General features: G+C 42.9%; 1 protein-coding gene and 1 pseudogene across 2 annotated transcripts; one reads left to right on the top strand and one right to left on the bottom strand.

Annotated features, from left to right (window-relative positions):
• Window positions 1-4087: 4087 nt before the first annotated feature.
• On the top strand, window positions 4088-10532 carry LOC101755532 (RNA-binding protein 39). 2 transcript variants are annotated; one of them, XM_004982971.3, is made up of 14 exons: window positions 4564-4705; window positions 5073-5118; window positions 5346-5418; window positions 5502-5558; window positions 5862-5917; window positions 6828-7041; window positions 7421-7507; window positions 7584-7658; window positions 7757-7840; window positions 8576-8640; window positions 9176-9392; window positions 9568-9656; window positions 9943-10057; window positions 10167-10532. In XM_004982971.3, exons 1-14 carry the CDS (start codon window positions 4699-4701, stop codon window positions 10203-10205), a joined length of 1224 nt encoding a protein of 407 aa, XP_004983028.1. In that variant the 5' UTR covers window positions 4564-4698; the 3' UTR covers window positions 10206-10532. The 2 variants fall into 2 exon arrangements, with proteins under 2 accessions (XP_004983027.1, XP_004983028.1); XM_004982970.3 differs by lacking the exon at window positions 5073-5118 and having other exon boundaries at window positions 4088-4705.
• Window positions 10533-11393: 861 nt separating this feature from the next.
• On the bottom strand, window positions 11394-13610 carry LOC101755125 (annotated as a pseudogene).
• Between the last annotated feature and the right edge of the window lie 1210 nt (window positions 13611-14820).

The following is a 14820-nucleotide window of genomic DNA, read 5'->3' as shown; positions in this document are numbered from 1 at the left end:
TAGAGGAGTTACCACGAGTACTTTTTCTAATTCTCGACTAGTTCCTGTCTTTCCACGTAGGCTACACCATCCTGCTCCATAGTTTCCATGTCAGATACGTCTCGGCATCCAGCCCTCTATTTAAGACTGTCCAAACCTTTTGGTATGCCCATAGATGTATGTACGACAGTGCGTGCGCAACCATATTACAAAAAATAGTGTGAACTCGAGGGTAGTTAAGTTGTACTGGTGTAACTGTACCTAGCGGCACCCATCTTCGGTAATATAGGGGCACTTAAACTAAAAAGTGTCGACTTGGAGTTGATGATTTCAAGAAGATCCTCAATAGATTTAGTCATCCATTTGGCTTTAAAACCGGCAAAGTAGATTAATCCATCCCAAGGGGAAGGGGAACAAACGGGCAATTAAAAACAAATAAGTCATTGTTTTTTCACCAATGCTCTCTTTTTTCAGCCCCCGCTCCCCCGCATGTGTGGTTCAACTCCTTTGAGTCTCTGTCTTGCAACCAAATAATGACGAGCTAATCCTCGAATCGGAATTATCCACTTGAACATATGAGAAACACAAAGGAAGGTATCATTCAGATTGGTAGTAGGTTTTCAGATAGCTGTTCTTATGATCTTTGTTATATTGGCTTTAAAAAGGTCCATATCTTGCCCCCTGGACTCTTCAATTTATTTAATTTTAACCCTCAACTCCAATACCGCATAATTTGGGTGCCCAACTTTCAATACCATCCAGTTTTAGTCGATGAGTCGGTAAAAGTGGTTTTAGGGCTGATGTGACAATTTTTTTAGTTTAGATGAGAGAAAAAATTATTAGCGAGGGGGGAAAATACTCAGAAACCTTCAAAGAAATTAGGGAAAAATCATCGTTGTATTTTGGAAAAGAAAAAATTCTAAAAAATAACTTCAACTCTTGATACAAGTTTTGCATTCTTCGAATGAAAGATTTAATAAATCTAAAAATAAATTTAAGATTTATTTATTCTTTTATTGACAGTTTATAGAACTATTCTCATAAGCTCTAATTACTTTGTGGGATTTCTTGTGTCCAAATTTATCTTTAGGATGTTTTCGGTAGTTGTTGGTGGCGTTTGAGTAATTTTTACCATATTTAAAATTCTCCGCTTATTTAAATTTAAAAACACTACCACATCAGCTATAAACTATTTTTGACTAGGATGAGAGGCAAAAAAAAAAACTAGACATATTTGAAAATTGGGGTACCAAACTTATAGGGTATTGGAGTTAGGGTCAAAATTAGACAAACCCAAAAGTTGATGGGCCAAATAAAGACTAACTCTTATTTTATTTGCGTGTTTCATATTATTTTTGTTTAAGCTTTGGTGGTAGTGTTTTTCTCCCTTACTATTATGCGGTTGGACCGTTGGGGGCTCCTATGTCTTTTTCAGTTCTGCGAAGTGTAAAACATCCAATGATCTTTTTTGCACCGGTGGTGTTTAGAAGTATAACATGCTGTAAGGAAAACACCTAACATTCCCAACACTTCCAATCCTGCAAAATTCTGCAATGACCCTTTAGCGGCTGACCCTCTTGCGATAGTCCTCTCACATCAACCACATCAAATATTTGATTAGGAAAACATCTATGTGGAGGTCATTGACGAAGGTCTCAAAGTGAATCTTCATGATGCCGTCCTCTTGTGCGAAGAGTCAAAGACATTACAACCTGCTGAAGAGTTCAAGCAACATTGGCTCGACGATACAAGGTAATGCACCCAACTACTTCTCAAGTACCAACAAGATCTGCGGCACAAGCCACTCAAGCTCGAGCCTAAGCCCAAGACCAAGCTCATGCTCAAGCAAGAGGCAAGTCAATTTCCCAACCACTTGAAGCTCAAACTGTTAGCACTCAAGAAGTATTATTAAGAGACAAAACCCTTCGCCAGGAACTAGTAAGAAAGAGAGTGCTCCTTGAGTAACTTCAAGCTCGAGTCACAGAACCAACCATCAGGCAAAGAACATCTCAAGCTCAAGAACCGTTAAACCAAGCTCAATATATAGCAGGCAAGTGAACTTCAAGCTTTGCAACAAGAAACACATCACGAAGAAGATGAATAGGAATACGAAGACCAGTAACACAATGCTTAGCTTCTTCGACAACCAGTCCTAAGAGAATCGAGGGCAATGTAGCTTGGTCGAAATCGCTATATAATAGATCCCATATCACCACTATCGATAGAGCTAGAGAACATGCTTTGGCCTCTGAAGCTTAAGCTTCCACTCTTACCATGGTACGAAAGGCGACACATATATATCCAAAGGAATATGTAATGAGATATGAAGCCACATTTGCTTCGGTAGGAGAAGATTCTATGGTAATGGGCAAGGCTTTCATCATGGTCATCACAGTAATCACCCAACTTAGGGTGTGCTTGGTTGGTTGTATCATTTGATTCATATATGAAATGATTCAAAATAATAATCATCCTTTGTTTGGTTGGATGAATTGGACCAACTCATCCAGGATGAGACCATCCCACTTAATACATTATTCTACTAATTAGAGTGAACCATATGGTACAAGTAAATTGGTTGAACCATCCCATCCAGGATCATCCATGCATGCATCATGTGGTGCATGCAACCAAACACATGTTTAGTGTAGCCAACAGTCGAAGGGGCAAATATATGCATGGGTTAGCTGTGCGACAAGTTGTACACAAATTCCCAAGGTTTCCAACCCGAAGAGCTATCATCAAGGTTTCCAACATGAAGAGCTATCATCAAGAGTTATGTTTTGTTGCAAACATGTGGAAAAAAATCACTCCAGGATTATCTTCAAAGATTTATCAAGATAAGAGCTTGAACCCCTCATATGAGTGTCTCATATGAGCGAAGACATAGTGAATATTGATAATAGAGATATAATAAAAGTTTTTATTCGATCTCTGCATAAGTTGCTAAAAATATAAGTTATAAAAATAATGTAAGTTCTTAAACAATGACGCATAAAAAAATATACATGTCTATATAATATTATAAAAAATAAGGTTATATATGTTTATCCTAAACATTATATATATTTTAAACAGAGGGAGTAATACTAACCTTATGATGTTTTTTTGGACCAACCTTGACCCATTCTAAGACCTAACCAATGTTAATTTTGTTGATGGTACATGGGTGCAATCTCCATTCTTTAATCCATGTTTGATGGCAAGTGAAAACAAAGTTATGTCAAGGGCAAATTTTACCATTGCTTAGAAAATTTCAGCTTCCTAGTAGAAGACCAAGCCAATTGTTGGGCACAACCTAGAGTGGCAAATATGTAGCGAGATTTTGGCCTTGCAGCCCCTCAAGTTGTTTCTAAGGTGGCGACTCTCTATTGGTTGGCTTGACGTATTTTTCTTCATAATAGCAAGCTCCAAAGGTGCAATAATTTTTAAACGGCCAATATGTTTGATGATCCATTTAAACAATTAGATTCGTTGCATTTAAATCTGCGATCCAAGATCTCACTCGGCTATATCTAAAGAGGATTTTTAGAAAAGTACCAAGAGAGATCATGTACCAAAAACTCTAGGACCAATACCCAATTTAATTTGATTTTTTAATTATCTTCCTCGTATCAATGAGTAGCAACTAAACTTAAAACATTAATGACACTTGGCCCCTTCATATTGTACTTCCGATTTCGGTAAATTTTGACATGGCCACATGTCACTCGTTTTGCTCCAGCTTTTGGCATTGGTCCAATTTCTAAAAGCAGTTCACAAAAGGAGATCATTTGGTAGTCAACAATAGTGCCTCAAACAAGTTTGGCTTATTTTCCTTTCTTAAATATGTGATTTCTTAATTACTCTCTGTTCCAAATTACATATCGTTTTTATTTATCTTGTATGTACATATGGATAGAAAAACTATAAATTTAAAAAAATCAAAATGACCCACGGTTTAAAATGGAGGGAGGATGTCCCTATCATATTAATATGTAATCACTGTACAAGTAAAAATGATCCAAATTCCACTGAATTTTTCTTAAAGTTGCGTACGGCGGTATGGTATGGGACTGCCCCATATATTACGTAGGTACGGTGAACTAAACACCAAACACGCTTCACCAAACACGCTACAACCAGGGCCAATCCAGAAGGCCGAGACCCATTTTTTTTTCTAGGGTTTAGTTCTCCTGTCTGGCTGCCTCCCTATCTTCCTCGCGCGCCGTCTAGGGTTTCGCCGCCGCAACCGGATCCACTCTAGCGCCGCATCCCGCACCGCCGCCATGGAGTTCGACGAGTACGAGTACCTGGAGAAGGCGGTGGAGCCCGCCGCTCCGCCGGCCAACGGCTCCGGCTCCGGCGAGAAGGACCGCGGCTCGCGCCGCCGCGAGGGCGGCGAGGACCGCGCGTCGAAGCGCTCCCGCTCCGGGGAGGACCGCGACAGCGACCGCGACCGGCACCGCAGCGGCCGCGAGCACCGCGACCGGGACCGGGACCGGGATGACGGCAAGGATAAGGAGAAGAGCCGCGACAGCCGCGGGAAGGACAGGGACAGGGAGGGGAGGGACCGGGAGAAGGAGAGGGGTGACAGGCACCGGCCCAGAGATAAGGAGGTGGAACGGGAGCGGAGGAGTCGGAGCCGTTCGGAGCGGCGCCGCGCCGAGGAGGAGGAGATGGTGAGGGAGCTGGAGCGGGAGCGCGAGCGCAGCGAGCGTGGCCATTACCGTGACCGTGATGTCAGGTTCGATTTCATGGTCTCTCCTTCTGCAATATTGCTATTGGGACAGATCCGATGCAAATCAAGTCAATAGCCCTTTCGATTGTCAATTTTGTAAGTCTGTTGAGATTCGTAGAGGCCAATTTTCTCGTAACAAGTCCTTTGGATTTTCAATTACCAATTGCCACCGTGGGGCTTGTCCTCGTGCATACTTTAAGAGGCTATATAGCTTGGGGTTGTATTTGTTTGGTGGATTCTCTATTTCTGTAGGAATTTTGTAGCTATGTCTATATGTTGTGATATGCAACTTATGACTGTTGGTCTGCTTACAGATGACTGTAGTTTACTGTTAGTATCATCTACTATTGAATATTAATATGGGAACTCGCAGATCTCTTCAGATGGTATCTACAATTGGGCCTGACTCAAGATATCAGGTCACCATTCCTTGTTTTTTAAAAAATATCCTTGTCACTTGCAAATTAACAAAAGGGGTTGGGTTGGCACGGTTGGGGTGCTTGAAGGCATTTCATGGTTTGTTCTTATCAGGGTTGCAAATTAATAAAACATTATGCCATCTGCAGTCACAGTTCTATTTCCTACTGTTTTATGCATTGCTTATTCTGCTGTGCTAAATTTCTTTTCTTTTCTTGTTGATGTGCAGACGGAGGAAAGATGATGGTGCTGAGCCAGAAGTTGATCCAGAAAGGGACCAGAGGACTGTATTTGCCTTCCAGGTTGATTTTTAATAAGATGTACTTCACTAGTTTGTACATTATAGGTTAACTCATTAAGCTAATGCCTGTAAGCGTTACCGCAGCTATCACTGAAGGCAGACGAAAGAGATGTTTATGAGTTCTTCTCAAGGGCTGGAAAGGTGAGAGCATACTGGCCTTGTACTACTTTCTGATTATATAAATGTTCTTTGGCAGCTGTATGCTGTGCCTCTTTCATGCATTTTAAGTCTTAAACAGATGATGTGGCACATATTGCTGTATTTTAGTGAAATGGAACTCATTGTTAAATACCCATGGATGGGACTTCATTGCTGTATTTATGAATGTTGCATGCTTACAATGTCACATGTGTCTGAACTCTGCAAAAGAGGATAATGTTTCACTTATTGTATGCTTGGGATTTTGATAGATTCTAAATTTTTGGTTGTGTTAACTTTTTGCAGGTTCGTGATGTTCGCCTTATTATGGACCGAAACTCACGACGTTCTAAAGGAGTTGGGTGAGTACTATATTCCTTTTATAATCCAGATTCTATTAGCTTAGATGCACGGAGCCCTTGTGTGTGTGTCAAGTGTTTGAGGTTAGTATATTTGGTGGGGCATTGTCAGGGGTTTAACTTTGGTCCTGGATTAGGGTGGATTAGGGATTTTGGTTGTGTCCTGGATGACTCTGAGCACATACTCGTTCATGAAATCCTTCAACCTTGAAAAATATATACAGTGGAAAAAAGGATGGATTATATCACAGGCCATTTTTTAGTTGGTAGTTTCATCATATGCATAGACATCTTTTTAAACGATTGTCCTGCCCTTTGATCTTTAAGTATATCTACAAAGGCATCAGTGCTAACATGGAGTTACTAGAAACATTGTTTTTGAGCAACTTTTGCATATTGGGGATTTGCATCTATCAAAATAGATATATGATTTTCTCCTATCGAATTGTTAAGTTTGTTTTTTAATCTATTTGCATCCATATGATTGCGTGAGCATCTTTTGTAGTACATATTTGGCATTTTCCTGGGGATCATTTTTCATCAGTTTGTGATACTCAACAGGATTGCACACTGAAATTTTATAATTTGGTCTTCCTGCTGGGATTATCGGCAATTTACAAGTAAGATGGAATATTAGATCATTCTGATGTCAGTCAGCAGTCGAGGACAGTTTGATTCCAGTGTATTTGACAAACACTTGGTGCAGGTTTCTAGGCAATAAAGGGGGCAACCAAGAACCAAGTTCGAAAACCTCCTACACAAATTTTGATCAAAATGCCTGAAGTTTTCTGTGAAAATATGAAATATCATAACATATGATGACCAACTTATTGACCTTCTTTCCTTTTTTGACAGGAAATGTCTTTCCCTTGATGCTTTGATGTTTGTACTAAGCATATATCTAAATTTGCAGGTACATTGAGTTTTATGACGTGATGTCTGTTCCCATGGCAATTGCTCTGTCTGGTCAACCGCTTCTTGGGCAAGCAGTGATGGTTAAGCCATCTGAGGCTGAAAAGAACCTAGTTCAGTCCAATGCGACATCTGGTGGTGCGGCTTCAGGTGGAGCAAGAAAGTTGTATGTTGGCAATCTTCACTCTAATATAACTGAAGACCAATTGAGACAGGTTAATCATCCTATCTTATCTCATTTTACTTATTATTCCTTTAAGCTATGCATGCACCATTCCTTTCTCAAGCAACAAGAAGTAGCTTTTTTTGCATCTTGTCATCCGTTCGCTTAGATGTATTAGGGTTTGTTGGTGCTTCACTCATTAAATATATTTTGGTCTACTGGTAGTTCCTGCGAGTTTGAGGGTGTCACTTATGCTGTCTGAAGTATAAGCAATAATGCTGCTTGTGTTAGTTTTGTTGGTTGCTGGGTTCCCCAAATCTATATTTAAAATTATGTTTTAGTTGAGGATTCTTTCTATTCTCTTTTAAGAGGAATGGCTTATATTTAGTTCCTCACTACCTCTTATGTGTCATGATTAATTTCTCTCTTAGGTATTCGAACCATTTGGACAAGTGGAGCTTGTTCAGCTGCCTGTAGATCCAATGACTGGACTTTGCAAAGGTTATGGTTTCATTCAGGTAAGTTCTTCACTTGAAGTTCTGTCATTGACACTCTCCTGTACTCAATTGCTCAACACATTGTTGCCCCATGCAGTTTGCACGGCTTGAAGATGCAAAAGCTGCGCAGAGCTTGAATGGGCAGCTTGATATCGCTGGCAGAGTTATTAAGGTAACATTTCATAGCCTTCATATGATTTCCTGAATAGATTAATACATGGTAGACAATTGTTCATCCATCTAATACCTTTCTGTTATTGTTTTAATCAGGTTTCAGCTGTTACTGATCATGTGGGAGTACAAGTTGGTGGAGCAACTACTGGAGATTTAGATGATGATGAAGGTGGAGGCTTGGTGGGTAAACTTTGTTTGGTATTTGGTTCAACATGTCTGATAACCTTATATAATTGGGGATTTTTTTATGCTTTCTTTTATACGAATAAAACCTTAATATTTGGGCGAAGCAGAGGATTGAGGATTCTAACCTCACAAATATTAAATATATTAAAAACATAGCTTCAGATTTTTTTGGGGGTTATTCTTCAGATACTTGTAACAACTTTGGGAAATTCTTTTCGAGGCGTCATGCAACAACTGATATTTCTAAGTTCTTGTTAGCCATTGGGATAGGTCGAAATACGTGCCATGTAAGTTGTATACTGTATGACAGCTAGACTTGTCTGCGATAGAGTCATGTTTGCAGATCTTGCTGACATGAGAAGTTCAGATTATTGGATCTTCAATATTCTACAATCTGCAAGCTACATATATTTCCAGAGAGGAAAACAGCTGGGCTTGAATCCATATCATAGCTGGATTCATTTATATTATGCTTTTTGTATCTTGTCATAACTTGCGGATTTAGCAATATCCTGGCAATGACTATGCGCTAAGCATATGTGACTTGAGTACTTACATTCATCTTATATTTATTTTTCATCATTCAGACCATTTTGTTGGCTTCTAAGTTTTCTGCTCTTGCCATGCTAGAGGGGAAAAGGGGTGGGGTGGTTAACATGTCAACCTACATATACCAGTTTTTGCTAAAGGATTATGCCCATGTATTTGAGACGTGTATTACATGTGCAGGCATTAAATGCAAGCTCCAGAGCTGCTCTTATGCTCAAATTGGACAGGAGTGGCACTGCAACAAGGTATTGATTCCTTTCATGCTTCAGTTGCTAACTTTAACTAGGATAGTGCCATAAACAAATTACAATTTTCTTTTGTCAGTTGTGAAAGCTATACTGAAATCAAGCTAACGAAGCTGAACTGCAACATCTAGACGCGTCCAACTTAATCCGTAAAAAATTTCTGTAAGGTTGGGGATGGGGTTACATTGCTTTGGATTATCTTAGATAATTATGATGATGGTTCTCTTCTCTATGGATGCTGATAAAAGCATGTTGTGTGGTTACATTGCTTTGGATTATCTTAGATGTTATGATGATAGTTCTTTTCTCTATGGATGCTGATAAAAGCATGTTGGGTAGCATCATTTTGTACAAACCTATTTTAGTGACATCTACATATTAGCATCAGGACTTATTTTTCTCAGTATGTTCACTGTTAAGTTCGATCTTCATGGATCTCAGCTTGTTTTCGCAATGTTTTAGTTGTACTTTTCCATAACAATATGCTAGATGTGTTTTCCTTGACTTTCCTTCTTTTTTTTTTGGTGAACTACAGCTTAACTGGTGGTATTGGCACTGCTGGGGTGGCTATACCAGGACCAGCTTCATCAGTTCTTGGGGCCCCAGCAGCTACTTCTCTTTTACCACCAACTATTCCTGCTGTTGGATCAGTTCCTGGTGCACCTATGCTTCCTGTCACCAGTCAATCTACGATCATGTCAGCACCTACAGAATTCTTATTGCTTAAGAACATGTTTGACCCCACAGTGGAGGTATTCCTCTTTTGCATATGCTTTTATTTTGTCTTGGGTGTTTGTGATATTTTTTTTTGGCTCATTCTAAATGTATTGTCACTAGTGGTGATGGTGCTGTTTCCATTTTTATGTCCAATTTTATGCACTTGCCGCCTCCTTTCCATCCTGACTGATGGCGGTTTCATTTTTGCAGACAGATCCTGATTTTGATTTGGATATCAGAGATGATGTCCAAGATGAATGTTCCAAGTTTGGTGCAGTGAAGCACATTTTTGTTGACAAGTAAGTTGGCTTTCTCATTCTGTAATACTAGAAATCATCTTTGGTGTCCTTCGTTGGTATATTAATGCAATTGCAGTCAGCTTGGACAACTTAATTATATTTATGGTTCCTAATCAGAGCAATGGCCTTTTTTCTCTTGGTCTACCAACATTTACTAGTCCTTTTGATTTGCGTTTATTTTTTATCTTATTATTTCTGAAACTACTGGTTATAGGTTCATTTTGTGTAGCAGTGTTTTCTCAACTTCCCATTGTCTAACCTGTCGCATCTATTTCTGTTGGAACAGAAATACTGCAGGTTTTGTGTATCTGCACTTTGATAGTGTGACTGCAGCAGCGAAGGCCCAACAAGCACTTCATGGAAGATGGTTTGCCGGCAAAATGATTACAGCAACATTTATGGTAATGTGACCATATATTTTTCTCGATACCACCTTGTCTTGCTAATGGATTAACTTGTTCCTATTTTCTAATCCTCGTTTCAAAACATTTCCCCTTTTGCTTTGTGCAGACCGCGCAGGAGTACAGTGCGAAGTTCCCAAACTTGTGAACAGCTTATGCGGGGAAGAGCTGGCAAATATTTGGTCGGAGCAAGTGCTGTATTGTTGGAAGTTAGACGAACACCGTGGTAACTGTACGGCAGGATAGTTGCAACTTGGCGTCAGTTCCAATGTTTGATGTACTGTAGGGCGTCACATGGTGACCAGCCCTCTTTCCTTTTTTTCTTCTTGGGCCTCTGAACGAGAATCCTAGTATACAGCATGCGTGATCGACAGGGTGATTTATGTCGAAATGAACTGAACTGGAAAGTCTGTCTGAACGGCGTGGGCATCCTTCGGCATCGTGGCATCGTTGTGAAAGCGTGCTGTTTGTGTTATCTTACTGATTGGTCCTGACGCCTCCCAAACGTCGACCGCCACGGGTCTCCTCTCCGTAGACGTTCGAAGAACGTGCCGATCGAATGATCGGTCGGTCAGCAGCGGAAACTGGCACAGCATGTGGAGGACTTACGCGGGCGGCATGTTCACTTCGGTTGAACATGTGACTACTGTAGGAAATGTTGAAAATGCTCATGCAAACTGTTGAATCAGGTTATTAAGCTCGTTTGTGTTGAACATATCATTAACTGTTTCGTTTTTTAGCCTTCTCCTAAGCTGCGAGCTGCCGAAACCAGGCCGCATGTGCACCATATGCTCTGCCGCAAGTGATCTCCAAGCCCTCCACACTTGCTTTATCAAAAAATAAAAGCCCTCCACACTTGAGCCATGTAATCGTTCGTTAGTTGATAGTATGTTTCTCTATCCTCTTCTTGTGCGGGGTTCAACAAATTAAACCCAGAATTCACCATCAGAGAATGAATGAGCTTCCCTTGTTCGGGATGGCCGGAGATAGACAGGAGTAAGCGTGGAAGGAAGCATAATTGTTCTCTCTGTACAGAGTGAGTCTTGTGTACGTAGCATAGCCATCCTTATCACAGATACCACTACTACACCATCAGGAAATCAGCTGCATATGCTAGCGTTACCAACACAGTGTTAAGAGAGCCAATCTAGGAGGAACTAGAGCGGCTTTTCATTAGGAAGAAAATAGGCACCAAAATTCAAGTTGGAGAGCACCTGAATTTGGGGCGCACAACCACACCTCCCATTCCAACCAAACTCACTTTCTTAACACAATGTTTTTGATGTCTCGTGGATTAAATAACTAAATTACTCAATCAATCATGATTTTTCCGCATCATGTCCACATTATTTGGGCACTAGCTAGTATTCCCTTACTTAATTAGGCATTAGGAGGAGCAATGCGACCGCGTTCCGTGTCTTCCTCATCTACGCATTTGCTGGAGCAATGCGTGTAACCGGGCGCAAAACCAGGTTGGTTCTCTTGTTTGCGATTATTCCCACGGCCTCCCTTACATCGACGTCCTTAGGCTCAACTCCATCAGAGAGCTTCCAGTCGAAGTGGTACAGAAGGCTCACTAGTGCGAGGCTGATGTTGGCAAGGCCTAGGGTCGCACCAGGGCACATACGACGACCGGATCCAAACGGGAGGTACTCGTAGTTCGTCCCCTTGTAGTCCATGTTACTCTCGAATCGCTCCGGCTTGAACTCCTCGGGATCGTCCCAGTACCTGGGGTCTCTACAGATCGCCCAAACGTTGATGAGCACTGTTGTGCCCTCAGGGATGTCGTACCCCATGACCCGGCATGTCTTGCGGCATCGGCGTGGGATCAGGAACGGTAGGTGGCCGTGCATCCTCAGGGTCTCCTTGATCACGAGCTTGAGGTAGCTCAGCTCGGCCCTGTCGATGTCATCCTCGATGATTGTGGTCTTCCCTTTGAAGGCTTCTCGCACCTCGGCCTGCACCTTGGCCATTGCCGTCCTGCACTTCCCGTGCGGCTGAAGCCTTGGCCATTTGCCGATACAGTTATAATTCGGCACCGTCTCGTCGCCATAACATTGTTCATTGTATATACATCATTTGCAAGATTGAAGCCTGAGCAGGACGCCGACGAAGCTCTCGTGCACCGTCTCGTCGCCGCTGTCCATGGCTTCCTTCTTCTCCTTCATGTCCCGCTCGAGGACGCGCTGCATCCTGTCGCGGCACGCGAGCGCCTTGCGCGGCGCCGTGGCGAGCATCTGCATGATCTGAGACGACGGGAACAGGTCGGCGACGGACATCCCCGACGTCTGCCGTACCGCCATGTGGAAGGCGTCGAGGTACTCTCCCTGGTACTTGCACCGGCTGCCGACGCACTCCCTCATGAAGGCGTCGTAGATGAACCCGAAGATCGCCGCTGACATGTCCATTTCGTCGCCGGCGGCGGCCGACGCGGCGACGCTCCGCATGAAACGCGCCACCTCCTCCTCGCGGATGCGCCGGAACGACTGGACCCGGACGGCGCTGAGGAGCTCGAGCACGCAGATCTTGCGGAGCTGGCGCCACCGCTCGCCGTAGGGCGACAGCGCCACGTCGGTGGCGTTGTAGGAGATCGCGGCGGCGGTGGCGTTGGTGAACCTGTCGGCGAACGTGGTGTCGTGCGTCTTGAGTACCTCCCGCGCGGCCTCCGGCGACGACACGACCAGCACGGGCACCTCGCCGAGGCGGAGCGTCATGAGCGGGCCGTGCTTCTGCGCGAGCCCGCGCAGCGTGCGGTAGATCAGCGGGTTGGCGATGAGGTGGTGGATGCTGCCGATCACCGGCAGCGTCCATGGCCCCGGTGGAAGGTTCAGCTTGGGCTTCATCTGTTTATTATGATATAGTAGAAGTCGTGGGAGGATGCAACGTTAATTGCATAGTTTATGCGGGAATTAATACGGTGGCCCGGATCAAATGTCGTGGCTTGACGGTTGAAGGAGGCGGAATGATTCACCGAAGTTAAGGAACTATGAAGTGGGTTTGTCTGTCAGCTTGTTTTCATATGCTTTGCATTCTATACCTCCTGATTGCCATCTTACCCAAGTATTTAAATCTCCAGCTATAGCTACTTCTATAGCTCACTATAGTTGTTTGAGGTAGGGTATAGCTTTTCTATACTATAATATACTACTTAGCTGCTATAACTCTATTTAGCTCCACACTACTAGCTCAGAGTCCAATCACTAAACGCCTTAGCCGGAGATTTAAAATACTACATCCTACAGGCAAGATCTTTCTCCATGTGAATTCAAATAAATCTTAAGCTAGCTAGTCTAGTCAGTGACGTACGTTTCTGCTCTTGATAGACGGACGACCAATTGGACATCCGCCGCCCAACACGAGCAACGTGATTTTGTAAGTCGTTCACCACTGCTCTGCTCCTAAGTTGTTTTTGGCCAATTTGAAACGGGCGACCAATTTGAAATGGAGTGCGACTTACAATTTGAAACGGAGTGAGCAGGTGCTTTTGGCCATAATATGAATTCTTTGCCAGAGGTATGCCGCTAGGGGATGCACCAGCAGCACCCCGGCCCATGCCCCAGCACCCGCTAAGCAGACTCCGCTCTACGGTCAGAGATGCTCTGTTTTCACCGAGGAAAAGGGTGAAGTCATATTCTTTCCAGACAAGAGGGACGCGACGCCACGGATAGAAGTCGTGAGCTTCGCTTCTGGATATATTGGGTGGTCTAGCTCTCCGGCCGGTATAGGTGGAAATCGGACAGCACGTGCCTGACGAGTGCAGCTTCTTCCCGTCGGACGGACGGGCGCTGTGGACGACGGATCTAGCCATTAGCCAACCTCAGCCTGGACTGCGAAGGGATTGCTAGCATAGCTAGACCGAAAACTGAATACTTACAGAGGATTGTTTGACCGTTGATTGTTCGTCGTCTTGATTTACACCGGTAGACCGCTAGCTAGCTAGCTGTTTCATTCCTTTCCAGGCTTCCAGCACATGGTTGGACGCGCCCATCACGCGTCACGCACATGCACATAAATAATCTCACAGGTTAACTTTTTTAGATAATGGCCTTTTCAAACTTAACGCTCTTTTCACCTCAGCTTATCAGCCACCGAACAATATTTTTATCTCACAACAAATCAACTGTTTCAGCTTTTCAGCCGACTTATAAGTTGCAAAAGTATGTTCAAATATAGCAGGTGCAGGAGGCAGGAGCTCTCGTCTCTAGCAGCTAGGCGAGGTCGTCGTATTCTCACCAATCCATCCTATCTTTATACTCTCTCCATCCCAAATTATTATTCATTTTGATTTTTGTATCTATGTAGCTTTTGCTACGTATCTAGACATACATACATCTACATCCATAATTTGCAAAAGCTATGTATCTACAAAAGCCAAAATAAATAGTAATTTAGGACAGAGGGAGTAGTATCTTTCAACGGTATGATACTATATGATCTTCTGCACGCCGCTCGTCTATACTAGGTCTAGCTACCGCGGCCGTACTGGGAGATGTTGATGTAGTTTCACCGCCAGTAGGGATTCTGTAGCGGTAGATCATGTCCATTCTGATGGATTATGTCGCATGTCCATAAGTCTGTGAGCAAATTTTGACATCTAGAAATTCTTACATGTGTGGACGGAGAGAGTACCATCGCTTTGTGTTTGTTTTGTTCAAGGAAAGGTTGGACATGATCATTCCATCCATGTTTACAAAGGATGTGTCCACCTCACTATAGTTATTGACAGCATACCGATAATTGAACCAACAAGGTCTATAGATTGT

The sequence above is a fragment of the Setaria italica genome, chromosome IX, assembly GCF_000263155.2.
Source record: "Setaria italica strain Yugu1 chromosome IX, Setaria_italica_v2.0, whole genome shotgun sequence".
NCBI lineage: Eukaryota > Viridiplantae > Streptophyta > Magnoliopsida > Poales > Poaceae > Setaria > Setaria italica.
The sequence above is the reverse complement of the archived record's forward strand: the minus strand, read 5'-3'. Positions and strand labels throughout refer to the sequence as shown.

What these genes read in the sequence shown, in the direction of transcription:
- LOC101755532 (XM_004982970.3), top strand. Translation starts at nt 4,248, where the DNA reads ATGGAGTTCGACGAGTACGAGTACCTGGAGAAGGCGGTGGAGCCCGCC. An exon ending in CTGAAGACCAATTGAGACAG is followed by an intron (nt 7,042 to 7,420) that starts GTTAATCATCCT and finishes TTTCTCTCTTAG; the next exon opens with GTATTCGAACCATTTGGACA. An exon ending in ATGATGAAGGTGGAGGCTTG is followed by an intron (nt 7,841 to 8,575) that starts GTGGGTAAACTT and finishes TTACATGTGCAG; the next exon opens with GCATTAAATGCAAGCTCCAG.